The sequence below is a fragment of the Chelon labrosus genome, assembly GCF_963514085.1.
Source record: "Chelon labrosus genome assembly, chromosome: 23".
NCBI classification, from domain to species: Eukaryota; Metazoa; Chordata; class Actinopteri; order Mugiliformes; family Mugilidae; genus Chelon; species Chelon labrosus.
Genome location: NC_140356.1, coordinates 5,644,416 through 5,660,918, shown reverse-complemented (window position 1 = coordinate 5,660,918; position 16,503 = coordinate 5,644,416). Strand labels below are relative to the sequence as shown.

General features: G+C 44.0%; 1 protein-coding gene across 2 annotated transcripts in view; it reads right to left on the bottom strand.

Annotated features, from left to right (window-relative positions):
* The window catches only part of cdk17 (cyclin dependent kinase 17), a 42,853-nt gene that overhangs the window by 17,246 nt on the left and 9,104 nt on the right, over positions 1–16,503 (bottom strand). Inside the window, exons 2-3 of one of the 2 annotated variants that reach the window (XM_084573594.1) lie at positions 4,649–4,793; positions 2,079–2,243 (exon numbers count right to left, since the gene is read on the bottom strand). In XM_084573594.1, the coding sequence (XP_084429720.1) occupies positions 2,079–2,243; positions 4,649–4,775 (292 nt within the window). In that variant the 5' untranslated portion in view covers positions 4,776–4,793. Of the gene's footprint in view, positions 1–2,078; positions 2,244–4,648; positions 5,359–16,503 lie in introns of those variants that run through there. The other variant, XM_084573593.1, reaches the window with a different exon arrangement.

The window sequence follows — 16,503 nt, the reverse complement described above, 5'->3', positions numbered from 1 at the left end:
GGAGTGAAGTTCAACAAGTCCTCTGGTGTTCCCATGTCTATTCAAACCAGCTTAGGGAAGCACCAAAAGACATTTCTAACATTGTGTGGAACAGATTGTTTGCTTAGATCCCAGTCGTTGCTGCCAGGCCGTGTGGAAATGCTCTGTTAAATAATGTTTGTTTAAGGTTTAAAGCAGCATCTGTCTGGTAAGGGAAAGTGATCAAGGTTGTCTACAACCGTGCTAGAAAGCTTTAAGCTAAATCCTGACATCCTGTTATCCTAATATAATCCCAGTTCCTTCTTACCAGGCATACCTTCATGCACAGTTTCATGGCAATCCATTCAATAGTTGTTGTTTAGGCAATTACTTCAGCGATACCTTTTATCTCCATGGTGGCTTTACATGACAGTTACGAGGGCCTGTTCAGACGTTGCATTAAGATCCGATCTGGGCTATCTGATCGCAAGTGGCCAGCATAAAGGACAGGTGTGAACACACCGAGATCACATTTAAGAGATGCAATCTCTAACCACATCTGGAGGTGGTCGGAGTCGCATGCCTCCACATTTGTCTGCATTCCTCTGGTAGTGTGAACGCAATCTCGACCGCTATTCTAAATGATCGCGGTTCATCTGTTCATTGGTAAATAACTAACCTATCTAAGCAAGACTTGACAGATGACAGTATTTAATATGACACAAGTGTGATACGTTAAGTTACGTATTTCCTCCATCACAGATGACTTTATTTACCTTTATTACCAGAGATTACGTACGGAAGCTTCCATGGTTGGAGTTATAATCTGAGTTTTGTGCAGGTCTAGCTAACGTCAAGGTGGAGATCAATAAATAATAACTTTCAGTGTGTGCCATAGTCATGACGTATACATGTAAAACAGCACTGTTCTCGTTTCTCGTCTCGATTCTACTGCGCCTCAGATGATGTTAGTGTTTATTTGCATACAGAGGGCGATACTGAAACTGAATCTGGAGATGCATTCAGAGACGCATGTTAACGCCAGGTGTGAACGCACGTACCTAAAGCCGGCCACTTGCGATCGCACAGCCCAGAGTGGATATTAATGCAAGTTCTGAAAAGGCCCTATGATTCGTTATCTGGGAATCATGAACATCCATGACAGATTTTGTGCAAATCCACCAACTAGATGTTGAGATGTTTCACTGGAACAGATGAAACTTAAACAGAGAAAGTGGTGATGCAAGAAGAAAGGCCAAGCGATCATGACAGTCAAAAGGATTCGTCCTCTAGGGATCGTAATTGTATCATGGCAATTCATCCACTTGCTGTTGTCAAGATATTTTAGTCTGGATGAAAATAGCTCAATGACAAACCGACTGCTAAAAATAAAACTCAATGTGCACTTCAAACATCTGCATCTCCACAACAGCGATGAGTCTTCACTGTTTTTGGAAATGTGCAGAAATAAGTGTCATCAGAATTGAGAAACTGAGAGTACAGAAGGAGCTCACAGCAACATATAAATGGTCGGTAAAGAGAGTCTGATGCCAAGTCTTAAATCCCTACAGCAAGCATTAATACACCTTAAAAGCATTAAAGTGTGCTCCAGATACCATCATTTCAAGTTCTTTTCTTCAATAGTGCCTTGCTGAATATTCAAAGTAGTCTTGACGCTGGCAGATTTTGATACCCACAGCGTTTGGTTTCTCTGTGAATCATCTTATCATTCCCCCGGGCTGTCCCGACCCCCAGATTGAAATCTTCTGCTGCCTGAATCATCACGACATGTCTCCCTTCCAACCCTCATGATGAGACTCGCTGCTACGGATCAACTGCGATGAATCAGTTCAAACAGGAAACTGCGTCACGTTTGACCGAGTCCCCCATCCAGCTGTCACTGGCGTAACAAACAGCCACGCTGAGGGCGAAGACAGAAGCTGAGAAGCTCACGGGAAAGGCGGCCAGTCACTCTGGCAACGGCGCGCTTCCGAATGAGGTGGAAATCTCAGGATCATGACACGTTTCCTGTTTGTTCCCGGATGCCATCTGCTCTCATGCTACTCACTTCCTTCCGTGCGCGTGAACGTGTCGCGTTCGCGAAACACGTGTGTACTCACCCAGGCGGCTGCCGTTGCGCGGCATGGCCATGAAGGACCCCAGGGTGCCGCCGATGACGCTGTGCGGCCGGCGCAGGGGCGGCTTCTTGAAGGAGCCGGTGTACTGGTGCAGGAAGGAGTGCATGCTGTGGGAGGTGGGAGGACGGCCGTTCCTCATGAAGGGCTCTGAAAGACAACAAAACCACGGTCAAGATTTCAGGCTGGATAAAAATCAGAAGCTCTGCAACTGAATCAGAAATTTGCAGGTACAAACATGGATCAACAGTAAATGTCACTCTTTATAGAGGGTCGGTGGCAGAGATTTGTTAAAACCAACTGAACTTTAGCATTTAAGTCAAAGCCCAGAAGGCTCCAAAAATGCCAACCATCATGCTTAATTATGGAAGGATGTGTATAAATAAATACAAAAGGACATCAAGTATCCTCCAAAAAGCTGAGCAAAGTATAAGCAGCATTGTTAGCTATTTAGGAAAGAAAGTGACAAAGGAATGGTTGTTTTTGGAAAAAAATCGGAGTGAACACGATCCGTAGTGCACAACAAGCTAAGCTAATGACGAGCTAACGTGTGTGGTATGGATCCTCTCATCTAAATCTTGAAAAAGACAGATCTATCTGTGTATCCATCTATGTATCTAACAGTGGGATTCCATTTAAGAGCGGTGGAGAATCAAGCAGCCACAAAAGGGGTTTTAGACGGATCTATCTCTGTGCTCAGACCAATGTTATTTACAACATGCGACTGTTTAAACTCAGAGCTGACAGACTGTGCTGTGTTCCGGCGTGTCAGCCTCACAAATTAACATTATGCTGCCTCCAGGGGCTTGTCAAACTTAGCAGAATTACAAGTTGAGCGTGCATGAATGGCATTTCAAGGCATTTTAAGAGCTGAGCACGGAAGCTGTTATGCTATTTGTTAATGTACTAAAAACTTGACAAAAAACAAATATTAAAAAAATGAAAAACGGGATTGGTTGGTCAGTTGTGATCCGCCTGAGTCAACACATCACAACGGATTCAACTTCCTGAACTGAGCCTTGCCGAACGTAAACAACAAGGAGGAACTCTGTCAGCTGCTACACCAGTTAAGTAAGCACCAAAGGCTCAATTTCCACTGATTCCTCGGACAGAAAACAAACACTTATTCCCTTTCTGGACGAGACTTACATGAGAAAAGTGATACCATCTCTTGTTTGTGTGTTAAACATGAAGCTACTGTTAGCTCAGCTTTGCATAAAGACTGGAGGAAGATGGGAGCTGCTAGCCTGTCCAAAGCTAACAAAGAACACCTACTGTAGCTCTAAGGCTTTCTAATCAGCACATTGTAGTATGTCCACTCTTTATGCTAAGCTAAGCTAAACAGCTGCAGGCTGTAGCCCCAAATCAAATAGACGGATAGGACAGTGATATTGATCTTTCTCAGCAATTTGCAAAATGTCAAACTATTCTTTAAACAGCTAAATGAACACTGAGATGGGAAGATCAAAACCAGGATTGTTCTGAACTCCATCGCTGCCATCTGCTTTTTGCTGCTCCACCAGCTTAAGCTCACCCTACAGCTGCATTTACCGGGACTCCTTCCAGATCCAGACTGACGGCTAAATGACTGCAACGGGAAACGTTCTGTAAAAAGATGGATGCGTGCGTCCATTTATTTTGACAGCTGCCGATCACAAGAGGCAACCAATCACGTTTACGCCTCCATCAACCCTGCAGCTCATTTTAGACGCGCCGTAATGGGGTGCCAAAACCGGGAGAAGTCAAGGGGGAGTGTGTGTTCCTGCGTGTGAATGCATGTTCCCTACAGGCTTCTGACTTGGTCTGCTGCTATGAGAGCGTTCAAGTAGCTCCTCTGCTCTCGCTCCTGTTATATAACTTGATAGAGGGCTACCGAGTTGAAGTCCATTACAGCTGTTACTGACACACACACACACATACACAAATGTGCACACACACTCTCTCTCTCCCTTCATCGACTTCAGTGTTTCATAATTTAAATACTCCTGAGAGCTATCAAGATCATCATCGTTATTTAACTATTTTATCCAGATTTCCATATTCACTTTAAGTGTTTTAAAATATCTATTTTTGATCTTTTTTCCCATTTTTGGTTGATTGTAGCACTTTCATGCTTTTTGGCTTCAAATTTTCTCGCTCAAGCTTCAAATTCTGTTTTTTATTAGGTGGAACTCCTTCTCAAGATAATTGTTATTGCCACTTATTATTATTGTTATTCATTAGAGCTTGTTTAAAAAATTATTTTTGGCATGGCCATCATCCTGTTTGCCCTCGTCAGAAGCTGAGTTTGAAAAATATATTTTTAAAAAACGGAATATAGTCTAAAGCATGCATTTTTGACAGTTTGACCCATATGTTGTTGGTTGTAGAACTTTCTAATCATATATACTGATTTAATCAAGTTTAGCTCTTTTACAAAACATTCAGTAAATGCCACTAGAAGCTGAGCTCAAAAAATAAAATAAAAAAACAGTGCAAACAAACAGCTGATTGTGCACTACATGTACAATCCTTCAGAAAAGAATAAATAAATGCTGAAATATAGCTTCCCATACCATTGTCCTTGGTCCCGCCGTCCTCGATGGTCATCTGCTCGGCCAGTTCAGACAGAGACTCATCGATGGTCTGACTGGGACGGAGTGTTAACGACAGGCGCTTCTTAATCCTCTTCATTTTCTCCATAGCAGGGCAATGCACGGCCTGTAGGAGACACAGAACCATGCAGCGAGTGTTAATTCAGCAGTAAAGGACCAATTTGCAAGTAGGACAACAAACAGATTTGGCTGTTGCGTGTGTGTGTGCACACACAGTGTGGGAGATTACACCAGCGCCCGTACAGTCCAAAATATCTCAACGCATCAATAATACAGAGCTGCTTTTAATCCAGTATTCATTCACTCTGCAAATGCTTGGCGAGTACATGAATAAACCATGAACAAAGCATGAATAAAGGATGAATATTACAGACTTGAACACAGCTGCGCTCACTTACACGCACGTTCGCACGTTTAAACAGGGAGAAATTAATGAGCTCTAATTGAAGGAGGAGAGAGTCAAAGCAGGTCTGCGAGCGCATGCCGGTGCTGCTCCGGACCAGCGTATTTGTGTTGACGTAGCAGCCGTCCTGGTCGCAGGAAACACCTTGCTCTGCCCGCCTCGAGCCAGCCCCTGTTCATTGTGTCGCTTTGTTACCGCCGCCACGCATGTGTGCGTGCGCGACAGAGAGAGAGAGGGGGCACGCCGGCTGAGCAGAGGAAACGCAGTGAGGAAGCAGCCGCCGCAGCAGAAGCGCCCCGCCCATTCCGCCTGACCCCAAAACAGGCTGACCCCTGCCGCCGCCATCCCTCGCCTTCTCCCTCGGCCTCTTTCTCAAGGTCGCCAGCTCTCGCCGCACCTCGCACGAGACACCATCTGCCCGTCGGCTCGCGCACATCCCTCCGGCAATTTGTCATTCGTGACAGTGCGTGGTGAGAAATGACTTCATCAATCAGTGTCGCCGAGCTCGACCGAAAGCTGTCTTACACCAACACACAAACACAACCTGTTTGTCAGATCAGGCACTCTTTTAGGAAACTACGAGTGCTAACATGACCTAAACCTCCTCCAGACTGGTTCCAGTAAGTCTAATTAAAGCCCCACAGGCTACCAAAAGAAGAACTTAACATATACTGGACTACATTCGAGGTCAAAGGCATTATAACTCAACAAAATGTTTGACTAAACTGTTGGAGGTCAAGCACTGTGGGTAATGTAGGACAGACTTTAATCGGGAAGAAGAATGTGGAGGTTAAAAAAGCATATGAAACTTTTGCTGCACTTTGTTGTCTATTATCCTGAATCTGTGAATATTAAAGAAGCGTAATGTGCCGTCTCTGGACTATTGTGGCACCTCATTACAACAGTCACAACAACAAATGACTAATGAAGGCCAAACCAGATCACCAACCAAGTGGGAATTCTTCAGACTCGGACCTTATCAGATGCACGCTTTGTAAGGATCAAACAACAGAGAAGATCTGCCGTGTTTTGGGAAGTACTTGGACGTTAATTTTGTGTTTCTGTTGGCGTACAGCGTCTGGGAGTCGTCGTCATCATGTCCTTATCGGTTGTTTTTCAGATAAGCAGTCAACAGATGCTAATGGCTAGTGTGTCGACACTACTATCCAGCACATTTGCCATTTCCAAGTTGTAAACAGTTTGTTTACGTGAACATACGCCTATAAAACTAAACATCGTTAGAACAGATGCAAGCAACTTTTAACAGATAAAGAATACAGGTGCATTTCCGATTACTATGTTAATTGTAAACAACACTTTTTCAAGAAGGTCTACAGTGTATCTTAAAGGGGAACTACTGCACTCCTTCAGGAGTTAATTAGATCAGCGGATATCCATTTAGCGGGAGTGACCGGGGCATCGAGACGCAACCGTCCCCAACCTCAGAATCGGAAAAATATTCAGCCATGTTGCAAAAAACTAGCAGTAGCAAATTACAGGAAAACAAGCCGACCGCTGAGAGGTGACATCGTCCAGGGTCTGTAGGTCAATCTACAGACCCCGGATGATGATAACACGTAACTCCGTACACAGCGGGTAATAGCATTAGCGTATCATAACAAAATATTGGCGAAATTAACGAGTTTCGCGGCAGATAATGTGTTATTTAGAGGCCCCAGTCACTCGTGCTGATCTAATTATCTCGCAAATAACACAAAAGGTTTATGGGTGAGTAAACGATTGTATTTTATGCCAGAAATAAGGTCCAGGTTGTAAAAAACAGTAGTTCCTCTTTAACTTTTGCGATCAGTTGTATCATTAGGTCATATTTAAAGTTAAGAATCGCTTCTTCATTCATAGATTTCTTGCTAAGATATGTTACTATACACAAGAGTAGAAAAAAGTATGGTTAGCGTGGGCACTCTATCCATAGAGATCAATCAATGAATACAAAGAATAATCAGCAGATTATATATTGAAAAATGAAACCATTTGTACCAGCGGTAAAAAAAACAGTAGGTGTACTGACACAAGCACCTACACACACTGAAAGGGGATTTTTGTCAAAAGTCGCTCCAAGCTTAGGCCTCGGAAACAACCACCGACGGTCCAGGGGCTACGACTGAATGCATTCACTGTACATTTAGTTCTTCCATTTATTACTTCTCTGCTTTCCAGTGATTTCCTACCCGTCTACAAAATGTGCCCGTTGTGTGTTTTAACCTGTGTGTCATTAGTCCACTCCTGAAGAGGAAGTGTGTCACGCCGGCCCCGGCGGCCCTATCGGCACGCAGATCTGATGCTCCGCCACACACTCACACAAAGCAGGCAGCCCAGTAACAGGAGGGGAAAGAGCAAAGAATATTCCTCCAAACAAGGCTAAAAATCCAGCTTGTAAAATATCGCAGATATGAAAAAAAAAAAGGAAAAATGAGTGCACTGGAAAACACCCTCGCACAAACACACATTTTCTCGCTCACACACTCACAGTACGTGAGATAAGCGCTCTTTGTCTCCCATACAGAGAAGTGTAACAGAGCCGGGTTTTATCTCTGCAGCAAACCAAAACAAAGAGGCTCATGTGACTATACGTGTGTGTGTTGGTTGGGGGGGGGGGGGTCTGTGTGTGTGTGTGTGTTGAAAGTACATCATCTGGCACGTATGAATGATGTGTGTGAGCGGGGAGATTTCACCATAAAAAGCAGCGCTAGCAATCTGCCAGCGCTAGCGAGGCACTGAGGGAGAACTCAGCCCCCTCCGGCTGTCTTTCTCTCTTTTTCATCATCAGCATCTCCACAAATTTTCTTCCACACACACACACACATTTTGACCCACATTCTCCCACCCCCCCATTCCTCTGCGCCGTCCTGGATGCTTCCCAAGTGCATCGGGGTAGTCTGGAGAAGGGGACTTCAAAGGACAAGAAGGTGGGGTGGGGTGGGGGGGGGGCTGGGGACAAGACCTAATTACCGCTCTAATTATTACACACACACTCTCCACTCCTTCCACCTTCCACATTCCTCGCTCTCCCGTTCCCTCCTCTTCTCCCTTTTCCCCGGCTCCGAAATCAGAATGAGGTAATGAAACGGAAAATGTGGCTTTGCATTTGATCTCCGAGATGTGGGTGAAAGTGTGAATGTGAAGAGGAGGAGGAAGAGCGGTGGGAGGCGGCGAGCGAAGAACGGGAGAGAGAAAGTGAGTTTAGTCCGGCGAACGGGAGCCATAATGGAGCCTTTGTGTTTGGTTAAGAGCCATGAAATCACCCGAGTGACTGCAGGCATTTACAGTACTGCCGAGAGAGGGAGAGGGGAAAAAAGGGAGGGAGAGACTCGCCGAGGGTGGCGGAGGTCAGACTCCGCATTAGGTCTGGTTTCGGTGGCTGCATTTTATGTTTATGGCAGGTTTGGGAATTGAAAGCGCTGACTCTGCAGGTGACCAATCGAGTGCGAGTGTTCCCCAAATGCTGCTGGTCGTAAAGCCGCGCTCTCTTTGTAATTACACGGCTTAATGAGTTGTAAAGTAACCGACCTATCCAGCCCGGGCTTCAAACGTCTAATTAAGCCAAGTCATTGTATGGGATTTTCTTAAAACTAGGCCATTTTCCGGCGTCAGCCACCGGTGAGCAACAGTGAGGGACACACCTCAAAAACTAGGGTGTCGTAGCTTTTGAGGTGTGTCCCACAAAATGTTGGCACAAGTCGAACCTCTGTCAATGGTTTTTCAGCAGATATAACAAGTTGAATATGCAGCGGAATGAGTCAGACAGAGGGATCACTCTGAATGCTTGTTCTGCTTAGAGAACCACTGGGATTAAAGGGCACGCAGTTATTCACCGTCATCCAACCCGAACATCCAAATACACAAATGTCATCATGACGACATGATCATGTAGGATGAACAAACAGTAGACCAACTGATCTCGGCTATTAGCAGCTCGTCCAGTTTCCCTGAAGTTATTTTCTTTCACACAGTTGCAAAACTTAAACCGATAAGCCACAGCATTAAAACAACTGACAGGTGAAGTAAGCGACATTGACCATCTTCTGACTTCTTCTGCTGGGAAACTTTTGGACCAGGCATTCATATGGATGTTACTTAGACATCCACCTAGACCAGACCAGGCACGCCCACCCCATAGCAATGACACTCCTTGATGGTAGCAGCCATCCCCAACAGGATGCAGCCTGACACAGGCACACACACAAAAACGGCTGAGGAACAACTCAAAGGTGTTGACCTGGCCTCCAAATTCACTAGAGCCCAAACTGATCAAGTATCTGTGGGATGATCTACAGAGGTCCCTCCCCTCAACCCATAGGACCCAAAGGACCCCACTAACAACATTCTGTTGCCAGACACCACAGGACACCCTCACAAGGCCCATGTCCATTCTCTGATGAGTCACAACTGTTTTGGAGGCACAAGGGAGACCTACACATTATTAGGAAGGTGGTCATAATGTTGTGCCGAATCAGTGTATGCGCTATATAACAGTTGGTCGTAGTTTTTGGGGTCCAAAAAGTCCAAGACACATGCGATATGAGGTGACATTTCCATCAGTCTTCGTTGATGTAGTTCTTTGATGTCGGTTTGGTGTGTCTGTACCTCTAGACAAGCTAACTGCTATGATACTAAAGGTGTTGACCAATTATCTTTGTCTGGCATGGGACATTTATCTTAATCTCACCAATTTTACTGTCATTTCTCAGTTGTTTGCTCTCTTATAAATGCATAGAATACACAAACAAAAAAACTAATTAAAAAGAATATGAGTCCTGGTCCATTTGGCCACACAAACCTTTGGTTTAATTGGTGGGTATCAATCACAGGAAGCAGCAAAAGCATCATGTGCATAGGTAGAAGAAGATCAACTTGTGTAGGGCATATATTTACAGCGGAACTTTCAAGTGCGTGCACTGCTTGCCATTGTTGTTCCTGTTGCCGATGCTGTTTGTTCCCCAATTCATGGTTCATTGTCGGTCTCCAAAATGGAAACAGTTTGTTTACTATGCCATGACGCCTAGAAAAGTAATTTCTTCCATTTCTTAGTTTTATTTTAGTGTAGAAATTAAAAAGAAGCTCTAATAAAAAAAGAGAAAAAAGTAATGCATTTAAAGTACTTTTAATATTTGAAGTATCTCTGGTCATATGTTTCAAACCCTTGGCTGCTAAAGACATTTTAATGGAGCTGACAGAATCAGAGCAGAAACAAGAGGAGCCGCGAACCGAGGGAGAGCTGACAGGAAGCCTGATGAGTCCTCTCGAAAGAAAAACAACAGTTAACGCTGTTAAAACCGCTGCTCGAAATAGACCCTCTCATATGAGGATCACAACTGCTTCAAAATAGAATCCTCACTTTCTTTCCGGAGAGCTGACATGAGGCGGCCGGGACACCACAGGGCCAAAGAGGAAAACCGATCTCGCATATCAAAGAGATGTGTTTATCGACTCGTAGATTTTATTAGTGGTTCATCCCTCAAGGCTTACTGAGTTATTTCATGGTTTTGGCTAACCCTAACCCTAACCCCGATTAGTAACCCCGCCATCCATTTTTGACTTTCAGTTTCGTTCCTTTTTGTAACTGCCTGCTCGAAATGTAGCACGTAGCATATACACACCTACACATGGAAAACAGGCTCTGGTTACCTTACTCAAAAAGCAGCTACAATGTAACACCCTTAACAGCGAGGGGGTTGCTGATTCACAACTACCCTCTGCCAAAAAAACTTAAGACATCGGTCATGCTGAGTTCAGAGCATTTCTAATGATGACTCAGTGCTAACGTGCTCTCATTCAGCAAAAACACTGTAGCTAATCATATATGTAGGCCCTAGAGTGGCAAATATAGAACCACGTGTCAGAACAAAAAGATAGCAAAACTGCTAAGGTCTGCATTCACAGCTCTAAAATAGCGCAGCTTTTGCATTGTTACGCATAAAATTTGGTAATACTTATGGGGCCGTAGCTATTTAAACGAGTGTTAGCTTAGTTTCAGTCACTTTTTTTTTTTTTAGAGTCGCACTGTGGCTTTGTCTGTGCCTGCTGGCGAGCAGCGTTCCTGACGAAAATAGCGGAAATACACTGTACAAAGAAGCGGAAATGACAGGATTTTTGAGGAAAAGATGATGCGTATTTATCAGACTGTCACCATGTTCTATAAAAAGACAAAAACCGACTAAGTACTGCTTGTGCAGCGAAAATAAATGACATTACATTTTGGACGTCTGTGTCGGAGAGCTCAAAATATCCCCACAACCGATATGTTCCTTCATTACCATGACCAAGAGATATAGGAATAGATTACTTGGAGTCAATCTCACATACACCTTCCTTACTCTGAAAATAGCACCAAACAAAAGCACCAAATATCCCTCTTTGTGCAACATTTACACAAAATGACAGCCCCCGGTTGTTTCGAAACTAACAAAACTTTCCGTAAAACAGAATTATCTTGGGTGTAAGAGCCACAGACACAACTACACATGTTGGTTTTAGTTCTTTCGTGCCATGCGATAATAAATCAAATCCAACCAACTTCATTTCTTTAAATCAAATTGTCAAGTTTTAGACGTTGCCTGACCGATCAAACATCCTTTGCAGTGTTGTCTAAAAGGTTACACGGCATTTATCTGATTTGCAAATTGTGTGATATTTCAAATGCCAAGCCACCCTGTATCTGTAGACGTAGCTCAGTGCCTGGTTTCTCCCACATCCACACAGCCTACACAGATTGGAAATGAGAGCTTTGGTGTAAAACGAAGGTTCAGATGAAAAAGCTAGTGGTCAGCCAAAAACGCTCCAAGGCGAAACCTGACCTCACACAGGTGCTCACTTTTAATTTTTCCTCGTTTGATAATGTCTGGCTTTTCGGATAAGAGTATAGTGTTCGCGCCGCCTCGGGCCCACTTACATCACTCTTATCATCTAGAGATCACAGCAGCGCTCACACACTCACACAGAGAGCGGGGAGTTTCCCTCTTATTGCTGGTATACGTTACAATGAAAGCACCACTGACTGTCCTACATGATGTACACCAATAGAAAGACTTCAAAGGTAAGGTTGCCACCTCCCTAAAGCCTACAGGGTGGATGAATCCTTCCATCTGATAGCTCACACTACCACAACCGTGAAACCTGCTTAAATAAACCATTTCTGGATAATTTCACAATGACTGTAGTTTCTGAATGAACCGACAGATGCATTTCTAGCTGCAACCACAACAAGATGCCGCCAGTTTTCACACTAAATGAACTTTTCCCATGTACTGCAAGTGTTTAGATTAGAGGCTTTAAAACAACATCAAGTCCAACGATTCTGACCGTAAAGACTAACATCAGTCCAAAACTATTACCACAGTCATCAGTCTTGAAGCGGCCATTTCAGCTGAACCCCACTCAGTACAGTCACAAGTATGTGTTTGTGTGCCCATAAGAATATGCACAAACGGAGCATCAGTGCTGCTGCCCAGTGCAGTGGGCGCTTTCCACTGAAAGACCCATTGTTTGGTTTGAGAAACTTAAAAAAAAAAAAAAAAAAGAGGAGCTTCAGCATGACTGACCCAGAGGGGTGAGCTGAAATAACCCTGTTTGTGTGTGTCTTTGAGCGTACAAAAGCCTGTAATGGCAACATTAATAGGAAACGGCCAGAGATCATGAGTGAAAACTGTTCTTTGGCTGATGGAAAAGATCAGGATACTAGTTAATGACTTTGATGCTCTGCTCCACCCTAACACTATGTGACAAGGATTACTGAATGTGAGAAAAAATAACTTCTAGCAGCAGAACATCTAAATGATCTTCAATCTGTTCTGTGTTGTGGCTAAATCTATCAGTGCTGTACCACATAAAAACATGTTCTAATAATAATAATAATATAATATGTTATTGTTTAAATGGTCCTGTCGGATGTTTATAACCTCTATTTAGCATGTTAGCATTTGCTACTTAGTAGAGAACAAAAGGGACAGTAGAGGCTGATGGGAATGTCTTTAGTTTTGCAGGTATCTGGTTGCACACTAGTGTTTGCTTAATTAACCTGTCAATGAAACTAAATACAAAGTGAAATCATCACCAAAGTCATTACAAGTATAATTTAAAAAACTAAAATATGACTCTGACAGTGAGCCTGGCGAGACAGCAGGATTTCTGATTTTCTTTTTAGAAATCAATCCAAGGATTTTATGAATCTACTGTATATCAGATGTTTCAAATGAATATTGATTAAAGTCAAATAATCAATTTTTTAAAACCCAGCCCTTGTCTGTAGCTTGTTTTGTTGCATTCCATATGATTTTCGTACGGATCATTCAGTGGCGCACAAAGTGCCGCACCAACTGGGACCAAAATTACATGCATGGTTACAAAAATCCAAGTCTATGGTATTTTTCTCGAAAATGGTGGACTGAGTTGTTAGTGAATTGCTTCAACATGTGATTAAGGGCCTTTCACGCCTATATTTTGGTCCGATCGTGGCAATGTTGCATTTAACCTTGGTTTGTGTTTTGCGTTCGCAGTGCAATCGAGGCAAAGCAGTCAAAAGTTCTGACACGCCTTCCACACTACATGCTTGCAAACAGCAGGTTGAGACCACCCTCTCTACCCGGTCCCAACTCGATTGATATGTTCAAGGACCGAGTGCGACTGCTGTGTTCACACCAGTCCAAATGAACTTAACCTGGAGGGGAAACGGTCTGGGTTTCGATACAACGACCTACGTGTGAAGCACCATCAAGGTGTTGTGTAGACGGCAATTAAAGCCGACAGCTGTGTCAGATGATCTGCATTTTAACCCATGCCGCCCTGACAGATGAGCTCACATATGCAGGTGAGTAAAAGGCCTTCAGGGCAGGGCGGGGAGCTTGACTTCCAGAAACGCTGCTCCTTCACATAGAAAAGTTGAGGTAGTTCGGTAGTGTGATCAGGACAACGGCAGGATGCCTTCCTGCGGAGGTATTTCAGGCAAATCCAACTGTGAAAAGCCCCAGGAGGTGGACCCAAGAACAGGGATTATATGCACACCATCTGCCAATGGGATCCATGTCTGGGCTACCTTGTTTACCCTTCTGCTACTGCAACTCAGACTAGAAGGCAGAAAGTATTTCTTCATTTCTACTGCTATTGGATCCTATCTGGTTATGAAGTTACATATCAAAACAGCACATGCTAAATTGTTACCATGGAGAAGCACAAACCAAACAATCTACCAAGGGCTTCGACAAAAACACGATACAGAAAGAAGAAGAAAACAACAGCTGAGGAAGAAGAAGATCATGGGGTATAATGGGGGAGATTGAAAGAATGAAGATAAAGATAGAGAGGAAGGGCGAGCTGGAGGGAAGACGTTATTTTTAGGCGAGAAGACTGCAGCATCTCCCAGCAGAATACACACACAAGCGCGCACGGACACACACACACACACAAATGTAAACACGGCACATGGTGCACCATTAGCCTGTCGCTCTCTTGCCACATGACAAACACAAACGCAATGCCCACAGGCCACAAAACATACAGGGAACTCAGCTGACACACACACACACACACACAGGCGCACGCATCCACACAATTTGACTGCACGCCCAGACCCTCCAGTGTCATCTGGTTGCAGCAACAGGAGGGTGAGGTTGGGATGAAACAAACGCACCAATTTCATATGCTCGCGAGAGCGCGCGTACTCGTGCGTTTGGGCGAGAGGGTGAGATTGAGGTCACGCCAGAAGCAATACACTTTATCCGTCTTCCAATTACAAAACAGAGATCGCGTGCGGGATAGCTGATCCTCTTATCGGCTGATTCACACCGGTGCTGTAATCAATCCGTGCACACCTTGGTAGGAGGCAGAGCTGTCAGCAGCAGGTAAGACAGTTCTGGTGCAATCTGGGGACTAATAATCGAAGTGATAATGCGTGTACGCGTGTTCGTGTGTGTGAATGACAATTGGGAACAAAAACACACACGGAAGCAGAGCTAGAAACGGCAACAACAGAAGCTTGAGTTTGACCACATTTTCCAGAGTAGAACTGTTTTTTTTTTACTGCAGAAATCAATATTTTTAAGTGAACAGAGCAACGAAAATAAAAGTTTAATGCGAAAGGAGCTCATCGCGGTGACAAACCCCACATAAGAGTTATCGCACAACTCTGTAGTTCCCCTCAGCTCTACACAGGAAGCATGCACCTTAGGGCTTACCCTTTTGATTTCATGGCCCAGTTTTCACAGTCGTGGTGAACTCTCATCTCACCACATCTTTTTTTTTTTTTCTTCTCTGATGAACAACAGACTGACAAAGTTACTGACTAGCTGGTGAACAGGTGTGAGCGGAACCCTCTGCAGCCCATGGACGTAAAGACATGCGGAGACCGGTCGAACCACGATCGGTTACCGGAGCTACATAGAGTGAAGGAGCTGCACGTCCACGCTGGCACATTCTGACTTAGCGAGAGTTGCTATGGTTATGAATAACTGTGGAGCCAAAGAAAGAAAAATTGCATTACTGAGGCCGAGAAGCAAGACAGATTATTTAACTCTACAGTGAGTAACGTGGTAAAGATGCCAGAGAGCCGTCCCAGTATTTTAATTTAACATATGGCTACATTCCCTTAGTTGACTAGTAGGTCAATATCGCCACACCAATAGGAGAAAAGTGCTACATCAGTAGATTTTAGGATAAATCCATTATTTCAAGTGTCATTGGGAAATAATTGATTATTTAAATAGAACAGGTCTAGAATCCCTTAAGCTAAGGTCTCTACAAGAAGGTACAAGACAATCCTACAATGTAACGATGTGGATGTTTAAGGAGTCTGTTTCGGCAAGTACCATTTTCTTTGTCGTGGCCTGATGGCACAAAAGCCTGAGGACGGAAGATACAAAAAGACTCAGGCGGTACCGGGCGTTGAGCTGGTTATTCTTCATGCAGTAGCTACAGTGCTTGTCTGGAAAGTACAGCGAAAAGAAAAGTGAATACTGAACTTACGTTCACCAAGTAGCCCGGAACATGAGCTCATAGATTCAACAGCAGCTTTATAAGGTCACAAAACTACGGTGGCGAGAGAAGGCTTGTTGCCAAGTTAGCCAAGTTGAAGTATTGGTGATAATGCTGACCCCGCTGATATCCGTCAGACCATGTGTGTATTGTATCGTCAGTGCTCCAAGTACCTCTTGTGCAGATCGGGGTGACAAATCCTACTTTAGTCTGTGCTCTCATAAACAGTCAGGTTTGTTTGTAGAAGTGAAAGTGCTCGTTATCTAGAGCTGTCCAGTGCTACATATGAGAGGCAGTTTTATTTCACATTACCATTATTCATGTGGAGCTGTGTAACTCAGTTTAGCCTCTGCCTGTAAAAACAAGCGATTTGCCATAACTGACTGTTTGGATAGGTGGACGCTGTGCTGCAAAACTAATCCAGATGCAA